Here is a 17,119-nt window from a genome sequence, read left to right as displayed (position 1 = left end):
CCTCCCCCCCCCTATCCCCTCCCCCCCTCTCCCCCCCTCCCCCACCCCTCCCCCCCCACCCCTCCCCCCCCCACCCCTACCCCCCCCACCCCTCCCTCCCCCCCTCCCCCCCCCCCACCCCTACCCCACCCCTCCCTCCCCCCACCGCTCCCCCCAACCCCCCCCCCCTCTCCCCCCCTCCCTCGCCCCCCCCTCGCCCCCCCCCATCCACCCCCCCCACCCCTCCCCCCTCCCCAACACCCCCCGCCCCCCCCTCCCTTCCCCCCCCTCCCCCCCCCCCTTCCTCCCTCCTCCCCCCCCCCACCCCCCCCCGGAATTCACAAAGAACACACAGACAAGGACTTAACATAAGGGAAGAAAACAATGTTTACTAAGGATGTAAAAGATTATCTATGGCCCAAACCAAAGGAGAGTAAGGCCTCCATAAGCCAGAGGTGCCCTTCCTTACTAGGGACCCCCCCCCATAAGCAATGGGGTGGGGGTGCTGGACCCTTCTTTCTGGCTACGGTCCGTGAGTGACGCCCCGAAAGTTCTCCCAGGGGTTTTTTTTTTACACCCCATCCCCTTGACATCAAAATGTCAAGAGGAACCTTTTTCGGGCTCCAAGACAGCCCATTCTCTTTCTTGTCCTCCTGTGTCCTCCCCCCCCCCACCTCTCCCCCACCACCCCACCCTCCCCCCTCGACCTCCCCCCAATACCCCTTGTGGGACCACCAAGGACTACCCCCCACATACTCAACCCGACGCACGAACCAACCCTGACATGGGAATAATTCAGGGACAGGGGCTTATCCCCGAGACCCCCCCTCCACACTGATGGCGTCGATCAAAATTATTTCCCTGAATGTCAAAGGCCTTAATTCGGTTCGCAAACGCAAACTAGCCCTTCAAGAATTTAGAAAAACTAAAGGGGATATAATTTGTATCCAAGAAACCCATTATAACAACGCAGACCCGCCAAACACATTTAAACACGTGTACCCCCAAGCGTTTTTCGCTTCCTCCCCCAGCAAGAAAAGAGGGGTGGCCGTCCTGATTAAAAACAACATACCATTTGCCCTGACGACGGTAACTAAAGACCCCGAGGGACGGTACATACTCCTCCAAGGTACGCTCTCAGGCTCCCCCTTAGCCATCCTAAATATTTACGCCCCAAACGCCAACCAAACCCAATTCCTACAGAACCTCCTTAGCACCCTCGACCAACCGACGCTCTCTTCCCTTCTCCTAGTCGGAGACGTAAATATGGTACTTAACCCAGCCCATGACAGATCAGGCCAAACTACTGCCCCATACTCCATCCAACTACAGACAAAAGCCCAAAAATTCCAAGATATCCTCGGGGAGTACTCTCTGACAGATATCTGGCGAGCCCAGCACGTGGGTCAGCGAGACTACTCTTTCTACTCAACCCCCCATCAGTCTTACTCGAGGATCGACTATTTTCTGGGCACCAATAATGTACTCCAGGCATCCTCCCACTCCGAAATAGGCCCAATAACGTGGTCTGACCATGCCCCTATCGTACTCACCCTCTCTCTACCTTTCGTCAAGTCCTTAACATATAATTGGAAACTCGACGATTCGCTTCTCAACGATCCACTAGTAGTCAAAACAGTGAAACAAAAACTGATCACCTTCTTCCAAATAAACAAAGGTTCAGTGCCCTCAGCAGCAACTCTGTGGGAGGCCCACAAAGCCACCATCAGAGGGGAACTTATATCAATAGCCTCCTACAAGAGGAAACTTAAACAGAGAGCCCAGAAAGAACTCACGGATAAAATCCTAGCGCTAGAGCGCTCACACAAACAATCCTTATCAAAAAAGGTGTTCAGAACACTCGAGAAAGCGAGATCCGACCTAAAAGTGCTGCAACTTGACGAGGTAGAGAGAGCCCTGAAATGGACCAAACAGCGGTTCTACGATAAGGGCAACAAAGCGGACAAACTTCTGGACTCCAAATTAAGAGGCTTGAAGACAAAGACCCAGATCACAAAGATCAGGACTAAAAGCGGCCTAGTCTCCTATAACGAGAAGGACATCGCGAATGAGTTCGCAGAGTTCTACACAGATCTTTACAATCTCCACCCAACTAGCATGCCAAAAGATATCGCCAAAAATACATCCGACTATCTAACCAAATGCAACCTCCCATCCCTCACTCAGGAAGAACTCGAGTTCTTAAACAAGAAAATAACTCTAGAGGAACTAAAAAAAGCGATATCCTCACTTAAATTAGCTAAAACACCCGGACCCGACGGATTTTCCAACGGGTACTATAAAAAATTTGTAGGCCCCCTGTCCCCCCACCTCCTAGAAATGTACAACTCCTTTATGCAAGACCAACAGATCCCAGACACTATGTCGGCAGCCAATCTGGCTATTATACATAAAGAGGGCAGAGACCCCCTTCAATGCGGCAGCTACCGCCCAATATCCCTCCTAAACTCTGACCTCAAACTTTTCAGCAAAATCCTAGCAAACAGGCTGAATCCTATTCTCCCAAGGCTAATTCATATAGACCAGGTGGGATTTGTGTCAGGAAGACAGGCCTCTGACAACACCTGCAAAATTATTGATATTATAGACCACGTGCACCTCAAACAATCCCAGGCCCTGATACTAAGTCTCGACGCGGAGAAGGCCTTTGACCGCATCAGATGGTCCTATCTAGACCAAACGATGCGCCAATTCGGCTTCTCCGGACCATTTCTTGCCGGCGTCCGGGCCCTCTATACTAATCCAACAGCCCTACTAAAACTCCCAGGAGGCCGCTCCAACCCAATAAAAATACAAAACGGCACCAGACAAGGCTGCCCCCTCTCCCCTTTACTCTTCGCCCTATCCATAGAGCCCCTGGCCGCCCGAATTCGAACTGAACCCACTATTAAAGGTATCCCAATCGGAGACAGGGAATACAAAATATCCCTGTTCGCCGATGACATAATTCTCACTCTGTCAGACCCCCTCACCTCCCTCCCTAACCTAGAAAAACTCCTCGACGAATTTGGCCAACTATCAGACTATAAAGTCAATACTGACAAGTCGGAGGCGCTTAGCATCTCCCTCCCGAACCCCGTATGGTCAGCCCTACAACAGAAATTTAAATATAAATGGAACACCTCCCACATCAAATACCTCGGAATCAAAATAGCAAGTTCATATAACTCGCTGTATCAAATTAACTACCCCCCCCTCTTCCGCCAGATCTTAAAAGATCTTGAGACCTGGCTATCCCACCAGATCTCCTGGTTCGGAAGGATAGTATCCACCAAAATGAACATCCTACCCCGCTTGCTCTACTTCTTTCAGACCCTCCCCGTCCCTGTCCCACTAGCAGAACTGAGGAATATTCAGGCCCATATCTTAAGATTTATATGGCAACAACGTAGAGCCAGGGTCCCACGATCGGTCCTATTAGCCTCAAGGTCGAGAGGGGGCCTGGGGGCTCCGGACATACTCCGATACTACCTTTCGGCCCAACTGAGGCAGGCGGTAGTATGGAACAGTTCCCCCGCCACCAATTGTTGGCTGGAGATCGAGACACACCACGCCTTCCCGAACCCCCTCCCGACCCTACTGTGGTCCCCAGCTCTCAAAAACAGGAAATCGCTGAGACTTGGTCTCGGGGCAATGAGATGCACGAGGTCGACATGGTTAAAAATCAAAGGGAAATATGGCCTAGCTTCAACCCCCTCTCAACTGACCCCCTTATTCGGGAACCCGGACTTCCCACCCGGATGCGCCCGATCCCAATTCAGCCAATTTCAAGGCTTAAACATCAGAGTGGTTGCGGATTTGCTGGAAAAAGACGAGGCCATGTCCCTCCCGGAATTAAGAACCACATTCACGTCCCCCAACTTGCCCATTTTCCAATACCTCCAGATCCGACATTTCCTAAGAACCCAGTCCCCTACCCTCAAGTTCCCGCCGCGTTCTAGATTCGAGACCCTCTGCCTCAAAGGCGAATACCAAAAGGGCCTCATATCAGAGATTTATAAAACGCTCGAAGCATCTCAGCCCCCCCCTAACCACCTATATATGCAGAAATGGAATGAAGACCTAAACACCAACTTGGACCTTGAGGATTGGGAGGATATTTGGGAAGCAGCCACCAAAACCTCAACTTGTTCCGTCACAAAAGAAAACATCTATAAAATATTATTCCACTGGTACCTGACCCCGAGTAGACTGAGTCAAATCTACCCAGGCACTTCAGACGAATGCTGGAGAGGTTGTGGTCAAAGGGGGGACATGCCCCATGTCCGGAGATCCAAAGATTCTGGTCCCGGATCCAGGGCCACCTGTCCGAGACCCTGGATATAGAAATACCCCTGGACCCGCTGACCTACGTGCTGGGAAAACCAATCGACGACCTCCCTGCCCCGGCGGACAGACTCGCGGCGGCAATACTGACAGCTGCGCGATGCTGTGTCGCGGCGGCATGGAAGAAAATTAAAGCCCCCTCCAGAAGAACTGTGATTTCAAGAATAGACGGAATTATGAGCATGGAAAAACTGACGGCAATGTTAAAGCAAAAAACCCCACAATTTTACTCTACCTGGGAACCCTGGACAGGACTACCAACCCCCACATAAACCCCCCAGCTACTCCTCCCACCCCCCCCTACGGCCGACGAACCCTTTAACCCCCTCCCCCCTCCCCCCCTTTCTTCCCGAAGTCGTTCCCAACTATCCACCTTTCCTTCGTCTCCCCCTCTCTTTTTCACTATTGAAAGAAGGAAAAAGGGTTTATTGTGTGTCATTTACCTCTCCCATGCCATGTACATGTACTGCGCCGTATTTACAAGTTGGCCTGTGAGCCAGTGTCGGTATCATGTACCCCTGCGATGTATGACACCAATAAAGGAAAAATATTTATAAAAAAAAAAAATATCAAATCGATAATAATGGAAATTTAAAAAATATACCTGAAAAACTTAAAATAATAAAAAAAGATATGACGAGAAAGACCTAGAGATGGGCACTATGGGGTAGATCCTCTTTTTTAAGGTTACATTATCTCATTTTAACATATCCATATCAGTAACGCATATCCCCAAAGCTGCTTAGCGCTGCGTTGTCCGGCCATTTTTATAAAAATAAGGGAACATTACATGTTAATACTTTATGCTTCTTCATATTTAAATCATATGGTAATGAGCACTTTAACTGCCTATGGAGATCGTCAGACCTCCGTTACTATTAATGTTATGCTAATGATGTAACCATATTTAGTGCCCGCTGAAAGCTGCCCCTACTCACTTCTAAACCCTAAGGAGCATTGTGTTATTTCTCCAAATAGTTTACAAGTGAAAAGGGAAGGTGTGAGATTAACCCTTTCATGATGTGTCATTCTAACAGATACAGTAAATGGTGCAACATATAAATTGCTGAATCACAGCAACAAATGAATAATAATTGTTGTTTTTTTAAAGGCATTAACTGGAATATGTGTTTAATGATGAAAGTGAATTATAGATATGTTTATTTGGCCAACTATTTATATATTATTTATGGTATAAAGCAGAGGTGCGCAAACTCTTCTCCCAACGTCAAATGACACAGTGGGGTTATGTGACATCACGTTGCCAAGGCAACATGACGTCACGTGACCCTATGGCGTCATTTTATGCCGGGTTGCCATGGCGACGCGTCGCTGTAAATTTAAGGTAAGTAAAGTTAGAGGCCTCACGCAATCCCCGGCTACATGATTGCCACGACCCTCCCTCACCCCCAGAATATCGCCCACAGTTTGCGCACCCCTGGTATAAAGATATGAGTTTACCAGAATGAATCTACATATGAGAAAATGATTTTTCAAGGAGACAGAAGTAGCCAAAATATTATTTAATTAATCACAGTTCAGGAACTGTGTGTAAAAAAGAAAAAACATTTGTGTTAACATACGGTATATAATATTCAACAAACATATAATATATATTACAGATAAGAAACATATATAAACATATTTACAAATGATACCTGATGTGGTTGGGAATGAGGTGTCAGGCAATGCGTCCCTGCTCTCTCGCATTGTCCAGGTCAGGACACTAACATATCCCATCAACTGGGCAATGCTGGTAGTTACAGCTGTGGTGTTAACGTTCCCTAATAGCATTCTTTCCCAGTGTGCATTTGCAGTGCACTTTTTGTTAGTCTATGGTAATCCCCGTTCAACCAGGTAACGTTACCTTGGTCATTTTGCTAATGGACCTTACTTTTGCATATCATTAGCCTTGAGAATACCCATTAATAAGGAGGAAAATAAGGGCCGCTACCTAATTAGGTAAGATAAATTTATTTGCCCCTATTTAGCGCACTTCTGAGGATCTACCACTTAGTCTGTTGTCCTGATTTTGTCTTTGGTTCTAAATTATTTTTGGGTTTTGGCTTTGTTTTTGAAAAATATAAGGTTCGGGTAGGTTCTGATTGCACATATCTAGTTTAGCCCATCTCTAATTTTACGTTTAATTTTCCTAGTGGTTATTGCCATTATTAAGCCTGATAGTGAGGCAGTATGCCCATAACATTAGATTCTCCCAGGGGTAGGTAGAACCATAGATTTCAACGTTATCTAACGGTGTTTCCCCCACCCTCTGGGACAGCTGCCTGTTACAGGGTGTGCAGTACTGTTTACCTGCTGGTTCACAGGATGCTGAGCTTTCCGCCGGTGGTATGGGGAAGACAGGACAGGCTTTTGGGGTTATGTTTAGTTCTTCTCTCGGTGGTTCAGCGCCTCCATCTACTTCAGGCTCCAGTGATGCTGGAGACAATCTCTGCAGGAGAACTCTCTGATACTCCCCCTGATTGCACTCAGAGGCAGGAGTATATTATATAAACTGGAAAAACTTTATTCTTCAACTCACAGAATACAGTCAGCATACACTATAACCACTTGGCCTCCAGCCTTCAGATGGTCCCTGGACTCAAACCCCCAGGCATGGGCCCCAAAGTTCAGTCCTAACTCTTCCCCTACTCCCTGATAGAGTAGGAGGTATAGTTTTCATTCCCACTCCCCTAAGGGAGGGGATGGAAGGCGGTGGAGCCCTGCGCACACTCTTCCGATGGACAGTCTCGCTCAGGGGAGAGATAACTCACTGCATTTACATGTGCAGCCCCTAAGGTACCCTGGGGGAGGGTCCAAAGTTTGAGCACAGGATTGGGCAGAACACAGGCCTTGTCCCGCCCCCCCCCCCCTCTCACTCAAGGGAGCTGCTCACTGCAAGGGAAAACCCGGATTGGACCCAACACTGCCTGCACTGATACCAGGATTTACATGTTAGGCAGGGCAGATTAGTAGCCAAAACCAGACATGTCTACAGATAGATTACTTGTTTTACCTAATCTGACAATTTTCCTATCTCCTGCCTGCTGTAAAAATGTAGACTCTATTTGATCCTTGTTTTTTTTTTTTTTTTTTTTTTGGTAGAACCTGAAAAATCCAAAGTAAAACCATCTACTGTCACATCAAAGAAAGATAAAGGTGAGCAATTGGCACTGTCATTTTCTGTTTTAGTGCAGGTTATAGTATAAAATAATATCATACAGTAAATTCACAAAATATTGGCTATTGGTTATGCATGGCATGATGAAGGAGATGATCAAATTGTGTTAAATTACATAATGCCAATGCAAAAGTAGATTGATAAAACAATTTTATTGTGTCTAAAATAAGTTTATTTTTGTCAGTTAAAAAATTAGATTAAAATTGCATTTCGTGGGCAATTGGACATTGGCCGCTTCGGCTAATTTCGAATAAGATCCTTAATTCTTGAATAAAAATAAGCCCTTATGTAATCAACATATATTTTGTATTTTATCATCTTTTTATATGCAGAACCTGGAAAACTAACAAAACCTGACAAACTAACAACAAGTTCAATCAAACAAGATATTTAATTTTCCTAACGTTGTAAGCTTTACAGATCTCTTATTTACTGTAGTATACCAGTACTGTGTATGAATAATGTATTTTCTTATGATCTAGATTATGCACCTTTCTGCCAAGATCACTTTCTTTATATGCCCTGTAACTTATTTTGTTCCCACAGCGCAAATGTCTAAAGTGAAGAAAACAAGTATGTTGAATGAACAATTGTCCAGCTTTTAGTAGTATCTGATGGTTTAACATCACTAACCAGCAATTTGACCATTTAAGTCACTAATATAAAATAGATTAAATGTAATTGCGGCTTCTGTAGTAAGGGATAATTATATTGATTACAGTACATTTAGCTTCCTGGTGCCAATAAAGGCAAGTCTGTGTCACCAAAAAGCCTGTACAAAGATATGCCATTTAGTGGGATTATTAGTTTTCCTAATTAATAGATGTCCATATTACACAGACTAAGAAAAACTGTAAAGCACAATAGTAAAACTGAGGAACAAATAGGCATGGGCAATTGCTTTGTAGCATGCTTGCTTTTATTGAGAGTTGCAGCGCCTCAGCCAAACCAGGAGTTTGATGATGTAAATGCATTTATATGTAAACTGGCTTCATTTTTATGTAAAATATTACTTTACAAATGGATTATTTAAACAAATCTGTGGTTTTCGGAGGATTTGAAGCCAACTTGTGTACTTTACTTGGGCAGAAAGTTTAACTTCCTTTTGATTCCCCTGTGGGTGCATTTTTGTGGTCAGTAATTTGACTTCTGTTAGCTGCCTTTGGGGTAAATCCTCAGAAGTCCATTAAATCTGGGCTACCAATGTGATGTTACCTAAATAGGTATTGTCCGTTCGTTTGCCCTTGGTTTACCAGGTATCCCCAAAGCTAAATACATGCAAAAACAATGGCCGCGAGTTATTTCATTAGCATACGCTTGTTGCCATGTTAAGTTAGCACTGCCCTGCGTTATCTTCAAATAACATGGTGTTAATCCTATTTTTACCCAAATATTGCATTATTCCCATCCAGACCATGAATAGTTGTTTAATTAATGTAAAAAAAAAAAAAAAGAAAAGACAGGAGGAGAAAAGAGCCCAGTAAATAACAATATGATAGTTAAATCATTCTGTACCTAACTGTGGTCTTACACTTATCCAGACTCTGTAAAATATGTATTTCAGGGTCTGGATGTGAGTAACACTAACTATTTCTATGACCTAACTCAGGGGTGTTCACTTCCAGTCCTCCCTCCGCAACAGGTCAGGTTTTCAGGATATCCCTGCTTCAGCACAGGTGGCTCAATAAGTCACTGCTTCAGCACAGGTGGCTCAATCTTCGACTGAGCATCTGACTGAGCCACCTGTACTGAAGCTGGGATATGCTGGAAACCTGACCTGTTGGTGGGACTTGAGGACTGGAGTTGAGCATCCCTGACCTAACTAAAGTTTCTTTTAATCGCTGCATTATCTATAATAGAGCTCTGGGGATATGTGCTGTTAAAGGGGATGTTGTCTCTTATGCAAATTATTAGCACTAACATCCATTATAATAACGTTACGACTAAAAGAGCACTTACATATCGTTACTGAGCTTTCAAGATCTTCATTAGCACTTAATACATTAGCATATCGTTAAGAATTTAATGGACTTCCGAGGATCTACCCATTTGAGCCTTTGCTTGCAAAGATTTGCGCATCAATGACTTGAATGGGAGATTTTGGCTGACCGCAGTTTAAAGAATCAGCCCTTAAATCTGTATAGAACTGTGGGGCTTATGCAGAGAGGAACGTTAAAAAAGTTTAAAATGGCTGTAAAATAGCCACAGATTTGCCGTTAGTGAAGGTGTTATGCAGGGAACGTCGTTAACTCATTTCCGCAAAAAACTGCAAATTGCCAACTTTTCCTGGCTATTTGAAACTTGCCATAGTAATGCACATATTGGCGTGTTCCAGCGATTCGGAGCTTCTGGAATACAACGCTATATTAGCATGGCGAGTTTCAGGTTCTCGCCACAAGTTTGGCAAGTTTTACAGCTCTGAAAAATTTTCAAAGCACTTTTAAAAATCGCGCCATTTTCTCCCGAGTTTAAGGATTTCTGGCTAGTTTTTTTCGCCAGAAGATGGCGCTATTTCCTTATCTATGCTCTCTGCATGAGCCCCTGTGTTTGAGTTATAATGCTTAATTTGCTATAAAGAGTCTGTAAAAGAGCTTTGCATATTTTAATGCCTTATGTGGAATCAAACTGCAAATTATTCAGAGTTGTTTAGGGATGTGCAAACAGCTAGCAACAATTAGCAAAATGAATCAAATGTTCTGTTTTACCACACAAAAAAACAGTGCAAAAAAAATTAAACAAATAATTTGCAAGGTTACATTTACAGGTAATGGTTACATTTTACCTCTATTGGAAAAAAGGCAAAATATGACACCCTTTAGAAACCCCCCAGAAAAATGTTGCAAACACTTTAAAGTTCTGCACATTTAAAACTTTCTCATGGACTGCCCCACACCTCTGGAATGCTCTTCCCCTCAATAACTCAATAGCACCCTCTCTATACACCTTTAAGACCCAGCTAAAGACACACTTGCTTAAAGAAGCATATGAGTAGCACCGTGGCTTATACTATACACGATACATAAAGCTTGGCCCCTTGCAGACACACTTACCAGAATGCCCTCCTACTGTCTCTGTACATTCTTCCTACCTACCAATTAGATTGTAAGCTCTTCTGAGCAGGGACTCATCTTCCGAAATGTTACTTCTATGTCTGCAGCACTTATTCCCATGACCTGTCATATGTATTATTTGTTATGTATATGATTGTCACGTGTATTACTACTGTGACGCGCTATGTACATTAATTGCGCTATATAAATAAAGACATACATACATACATTTAGGAGAAAAAATCAAGAACTAATTCCTGGACAGTTTGCACATCTTTGTTGTTAAATAACTCTCATTGAGGTGTCACCCATTCTTCACATCTACAAAACACACCTACATACAGTACTTTTAAAAAAAATGTTTTTATGTATTTTGCTTTATTCGTAGAACCTGAAACACCTAAAGTACCGTCCACAACAGTTTCACAACAAAAAGGTAAAAAAAAAAAAAACTTCTATTATAACTTTCTGTGTATTAACCAACGTTCTTCAATTTTGTTTTGTTACTTTAGCAGTAGAGAAAAAACTATAGAGAGAGACCTCGCTCAGACCCCTAGTTGGTAGAGGCGTGCAGTCTGGGGATAGGCTAGATAGACAGTAGAGAGCCATACATTATGTCAAAATATTTTTGACATGTGCCCTGCCCCTTTTAGGTTACGCCCTGCCCCTTTTGGACTAACCCCACCCATGTGTTCCCGCCCTTTCCGTATCCGGGTCCACCCCTTGCAACAATTTTTGGGGATGACGCCCCTGCACAAAAAAAACATGGTTGACGCCCCCTGCGCGAATTTTTAATTTTTTTATTATTTATATGTATATTTTTATTCTTTTTTTGTTGTTGGTGCATACTGTTGTCGTAGATAGGATGTGGGCGTATACATATGAGGAACATGCCTGGGCAGGTTTTTCTGAATACGGACGTGTCCGGACATGTTTATTGGTGTGGGTGACATGTCCGGGCATGTTTTTTCTGAAATAATGAAGTGTGCATGTCCAGAAAATGTCAAAGCGTAATTATGTCATACATGAGTGAGAATCTGGCACTTAAGTAAATTGTCAGGGTGGCCAAGTGGTTTAAGGTGTTGGACTCAAGCTCCAATATACATATGTCCTCATGGGTTTGAATCCCACTCCAGACAAAATCTTTTTATATATTGTTTTTTGTATATAGTAAGTAAAGGGGTTAAAAGCGTTGTGCACAGAAAAAATAAAAGCACAGTCAAAATATTTATTTCGTTTTTAAAGTTACAACAGTTAAAGCAGAAATTAATTACAGCTCGTATTATCAAGGAAAAAATAAATAAGATAGTAACATTTTATTTACTATTCAGTAATTTATTGCATTAATAGACTAAAATCATGCCATCTAGAGATGTTGGGTTAGTACTACACAAAAGAATAGGATTAAAAAAAAATCCATTAGCAGTTTATTTACATTTTCAACCAGTCCGCCGACTGCATTAATAGATTACCCCTCCGCTTGGTTAGTAAAAACCCCGGTGGTGATGTTAAACCTGGTGTGCTTAAAGAACTGTATCGCAAATCAGAGGTAAAAGGGCGATGAAGGAGGGTGGTTGTCTCGTGGGTCCGTATTTTTAAACGATCCAGATATTTTCTATTTGTCACATTACCTACAACCATTGAGGGGATATTCAGCTCAGCCATTGCAAATAGAAAAGGGGTCCATCCCTGGGGTATTTTACGCTGTGTAACAGTGTGACTTCGTGTAACACGCGTACCAAATCCAATAGATTAGAGCCGGGTATAACCTGTTTTGTATAAATAAATTCCCCCTTGTCATTCCAACTTGTAATAAGTTTAGCCTGAAACATTTTACTGAGAAATAACTCGGCATTTTTCTTAATGCGGTCAGTCACATTAGTAACAACCTCATTAATCAGCTTGTCAGCGTTATCTGTTGAGACATTATCCTGAAGTGTAAAGGGGGTGAGGTTGTTTCATCAGTAGGAATTAAAAGACTTATACGTGAGTCTGTCATGCAGCGCCTACTGTAGATACAGAAATTAAGGATATCCTACATAGCAATAATTTATCAGAGGATGAAAAGATTAAAAGATACACCACTGTCCGGCAGAAATACTTGGTGCATGCTAAACAGAGCGAAAGGGAGAAGACAAGTATACGTCTTTTAATTCCTACTGATGCAACAACCTCACCCCCTTTACACTTCCAGGATAATGTCTCAACAGATAACACTGACAAGGTGATTAATGAGGTTCTTACTAATGTGAATGACCGCTTCAAGAAAAATGCAGAGTTATTGCTCAGTAAAATGTTTCAGTCTAAACATATTATAAGTTGGGATGACAAAGGGGAATTTATTTATAAAAAACAGGTTATACCCGGCTCTAATCTATTGGATTTGGTACGCGGAGTTACACAAAGTCACACTGTTATACAGCGTAAAATACCCCAGGAATGGACCCATTTTCTATCCGCAATGGCTGAGCTGAATATCCCCTCAACGGTTGTAGGTAATGTGACAAATAGAGAATGCCTGGATCGTTTAAAAATACGGACCCACGAGACAACCACCCTCCTTCATCGCCTCTTTTACATCTTCAGAAAAAAACCTCTGGTATGCGATACAGTTCTTTAAGCAGGGCAGGTTTAACATCACCACTGGCTCTATACTAACAAAGCGGAGGGGTAATCTATTAATGCAGTCGGCGGACTGGTTGAAACTGTATATAAACTGCTAATGGTTTTTTTTTCTCTCTGTAAATAAGTCCCATAGTAAATGTATCCTATTATTTTGTGTAGTATTACCCTAACGCCGCTAGATGGCATGATTTTAGTCTATTTATGCAATAGATGACTGAATAGTAAATAAAATGTTGCTATCTTATTTTTTATTTTTCCCTTGATAGTACGAGCTGCAATTAATTTCTGCTTAAACTGTTGTAACTTTAAAAACAAAATAAATGTTTTGACTGTTATACACTTGTGCTTTTATTTTTCTGTGCACAACGCTGGTAACCCCTGTACATACTATATACAAAAAACAATATATAAAAAGATTTTTTTCTGGAGTGGGATTCAAATCCACAAGGACATACGTCCATCAACGCTTGAGTGCAATGCCTTAAACCACTAAGCAACCATGACACTTGACTTAGTTACCAGATTCTCACTTATGTACCATATAATCATGATTTGAAAATTTCTGGACATGCACACTACATGCCCGGACATGTCCCCCGCACAAATAAACATGTCCAGACATGCCGTATTCAGAAAAACCTGCCCAGGCATGTTCCTCATATGTATACACCACCCCCCCTCCATCCTATCTACGTCAACAATATGTACCAATCACAAAAAGAATAAAAATATACACATACAGTAAATAATAAAAAAAAAAAATATTGGCGGAAGGGGCGTCAACCACAGTTTTTTGTACAGGAGGCGTCGCCCCCAAAAATTGTCGCAAGGGGCGGATCCGGTTATGGAAGGGGAGGGACCAGATACGTAAGGGGTGGGAACACATGGGCGGAGTTTAGTTTAAAAGGAGTGGGGCTTAACCTAAAAGGGGGCGGGCACCTGTGAAAATAGTTTGACATAATGTATGGCTCCCTTCTACTTACAGTGGGTAGCAGTAAGTTAAATGGCAGTAGAGTTCTGAAATAGGGTGCAAAATAATGTACTTCGAGCTCCCCCACCGCAGAAAAGTAATTGCTTGCTCATTTTCGTATATCTTTGTTTTCATTTAAATTGCTTTCTTAGCATTAGTGAATTAGTATTAGTATGACAAATAGCATTGGGATGTAAAATGCTTTATTGTCCTGGAAATATATAACAGTTTCCATCAGAAAAATCTCCAAATGACCTGTATAGACTGTGGATATTAATGAATCAAAGCATATCCTTCTCACTGTAATCTAAATAATGAAGTAGATTACTGTTTGATTAAGTAAAGAAAGAGAAAAGTCATATTAAAGACAAAGACCTTTCGATCAAAGCAGTTCCAATAAGTACAGTACATTTGAACATATCGGATATAAATAATTCACATACAGATGTACTTGAAAACAACAGGGGGAGGGGTAGGGAGTGATCACAAAACCATACTAATTGGGTGAAATAAATAAATAAATAAAATTGTGTAGTGGGTGCAAACTGTGAACTGATAAAGTGAATCAGAAAAAGGAGGAGGGAGTACAGGGTGATTGTGGCTATCAAAGAATTCACTTAACTGCGCACCACTATATATATAAAAATGAACTTTTAATGAGTGATTACTTAAAACATATATTACCGTAGAATGGTGTAACGTGAATTAAAAATAGATTAAACCAAATGAATTGTGTCTATTGAACCTACCGTCCCGTGTTGTTAGAAAATACTTGACAGCAGTGTCATCTTCCATGTTCGTCGTGTTGGTAGTCAGTCTTCTGGTATTGAATGATATTACTTCATTATTATTTGCTATCTAATTAATCAGTGACTATAATACTGCAGCGTTATGTAACGTGTGCATACACTTGGGGCCTAATACTATTACAGTATGCCAGAATAAATCATTTACACCCAGGTTCTGTGCATATATATTTTCATTTATTTTTAACTTTTTATAAATCTTCTGTTTATCACTGCATTTTTGTTAGATATTGCTCTGCATTATACAATAGGGGGGTCCTCTATCCATTTTGCATGCACTTGTGGCATGCAAGGACCATGATGCTATAATCAGCATCTTTTCTCTGCCTGTCCTCATTGCCAGTACCCTTTATTATGCCTCTGTACTTAACATAGAGGCATAGGATGTGCCTAGGGATGGCTGTTTATTACTAACAGTCCACTTCTGCGCATTAGACGTTCCCACACCGGTTCGCGCATGTGCAATCTGTATATGCTTGGACTGAATAATCTCTAAATCCACGCGCATGCGCAGTACTCGGTGTATGTGGGTCTGTCGCTAGAACGGCTTATAAGTCACGAAAACGCTCGAGAACATCACAAATAACAGCTTTATCAAGGTAGCATGCATTAACTTATATTGTTAATGGGTTTTAAGTTTATTTGACCTGATAAATGTGCTGTTGTGAACACGAATGCGGCGCGCATGCGCAACAGCTGCAATCAATTAATTTTGCAATTAGGGTACGGGCAGGGTATAAAAATGCTGTTTTCACTCCCCTTAGCAAAACTTGTCCCTGAAGAAGCTCCTTTGCTGGAGGGAAACGCGCGTTGGACGCGCAATGTTGTCAGTCTCCTACGTGGAGCTGTTTTAATGTAGTGGTTATAAGTTCCTGGGTCAGTGTGCACAGTTCCTGACACTTGGCTAATTTGAGTCCAGTGTTTACATGCCAGTGAGTCTCTGTCTTCACCTCCTACCTAGTGCACTATGCACCTTTGCAGTACATATGCCTGAGACTCATCATCTTTGGTTGCTGTGAGTGTTAGCTCTTCACTCATAGTTTATGCACCTATTAAACTTATTCTACGATTTATAGAGGTGTATAATACTATATCACAGGACTAGGAGGGCTGTTTACATATTCACCAATTTCATACAGTCTCGCTGGCTAATTCATACTCACCATCTGGTCTGTTAGCTGACCCAGAGGGGATCATACGTGACTTATAGCATCATATGCCACCTATATCCCACCTTCATTAGCAGGGTAATTGGGATAGCAAGCTATATTTATATGTTGGCATAGATGCTCGATATTTTTGGTTTAATCTATTTTTAATTCACGTTACACCATTCTACGGTAATATATGTTTTAAGTAATCACTCATTAAAAGTTAATTTTTATATATATAGTGGTGTGCAGTTAAGTGAATTCTTTGAGGGCCACAATCACCCTGTGCTCCCTCCTCCTTTTTCTGACATACAGATGTAGTAGATGTTATTGCTCCCGATTAAGTTGCAAAATCTTGCTAATTTGGTGCGTCATTGCTCTATTTGTGTGTATTGCAAATCATGTGAACACAATACCAACTCGCACAATAATGCGTTACAACTCATGCAGTGTTATTGCACAAAAATGGGTGCAGTTATTCTAATAATCTATACGGCAATACCTTATTATTCAATGTATTGTACCTGTAAATAGCTGTTATACATACAAAAGTATAATGTAGGATTGCAGCTTGCCACATTTACTAAGCATGACACGTATCCTGTTGATTTCTATTGCCTGTAAAGTGTACAAAGGTGTCCTGTGGTATTTGCAGTGTTCCTGCTTTTGGTTTGCTCTTGTTCAGGCTCCTGCCAAGAATATACAGAGTCCTATTTTCTTTCAAACTTGTATGACCTTTATGCCAAGTCTGTACAAGTTCTTCCTTACGGAAGGCTTCTCCACTTATATGGAAAGCATATTTAGTGATGTTCCTAGTACAACCAGTAAGGGCCAGGTTCTATATTTGGAACAAGAGACACGGTTTTGTATTCTTTAGTAGGAATTGGCAAATGTGACAAATTTGGGACCATGACATCCAGCGAAAACTTTACGTAGGTCTGCAAAAGTTCACCAAACGTCAACAGCTCAAATTTCCTCATAGAAATCTATACGATTTGCCAAATTATCAA

General features: G+C 42.1%; 1 protein-coding gene across 50 annotated transcripts in view; it reads left to right on the top strand.

Annotated features, from left to right (window-relative positions):
- The window catches only part of TRDN (triadin), a 798,289-nt gene that overhangs the window by 517,422 nt on the left and 263,748 nt on the right, over positions 1–17,119 (top strand). For 49 of the 50 annotated variants that reach the window (XM_075597200.1, XM_075597198.1, XM_075597218.1 and 46 more), the window contains 3 exons: positions 7,432–7,485; positions 8,054–8,080; positions 10,946–10,993. In XM_075597200.1, the coding sequence (XP_075453315.1) occupies positions 7,432–7,485; positions 8,054–8,080; positions 10,946–10,993 (129 nt within the window). The remainder of the gene's footprint in view (positions 1–7,431; positions 7,486–8,053; positions 8,081–10,945; positions 10,994–17,119) is intronic. The other variant, XM_075597195.1, reaches the window with a different exon arrangement.

Source organism: Ascaphus truei, chromosome 4 (assembly GCF_040206685.1).
Source record: "Ascaphus truei isolate aAscTru1 chromosome 4, aAscTru1.hap1, whole genome shotgun sequence".
NCBI classification, from domain to species: Eukaryota; Metazoa; Chordata; class Amphibia; order Anura; family Ascaphidae; genus Ascaphus; species Ascaphus truei.
Note: the sequence above shows the minus strand (reverse complement) of the source record. Positions and strands in the feature narration are given on the sequence as shown.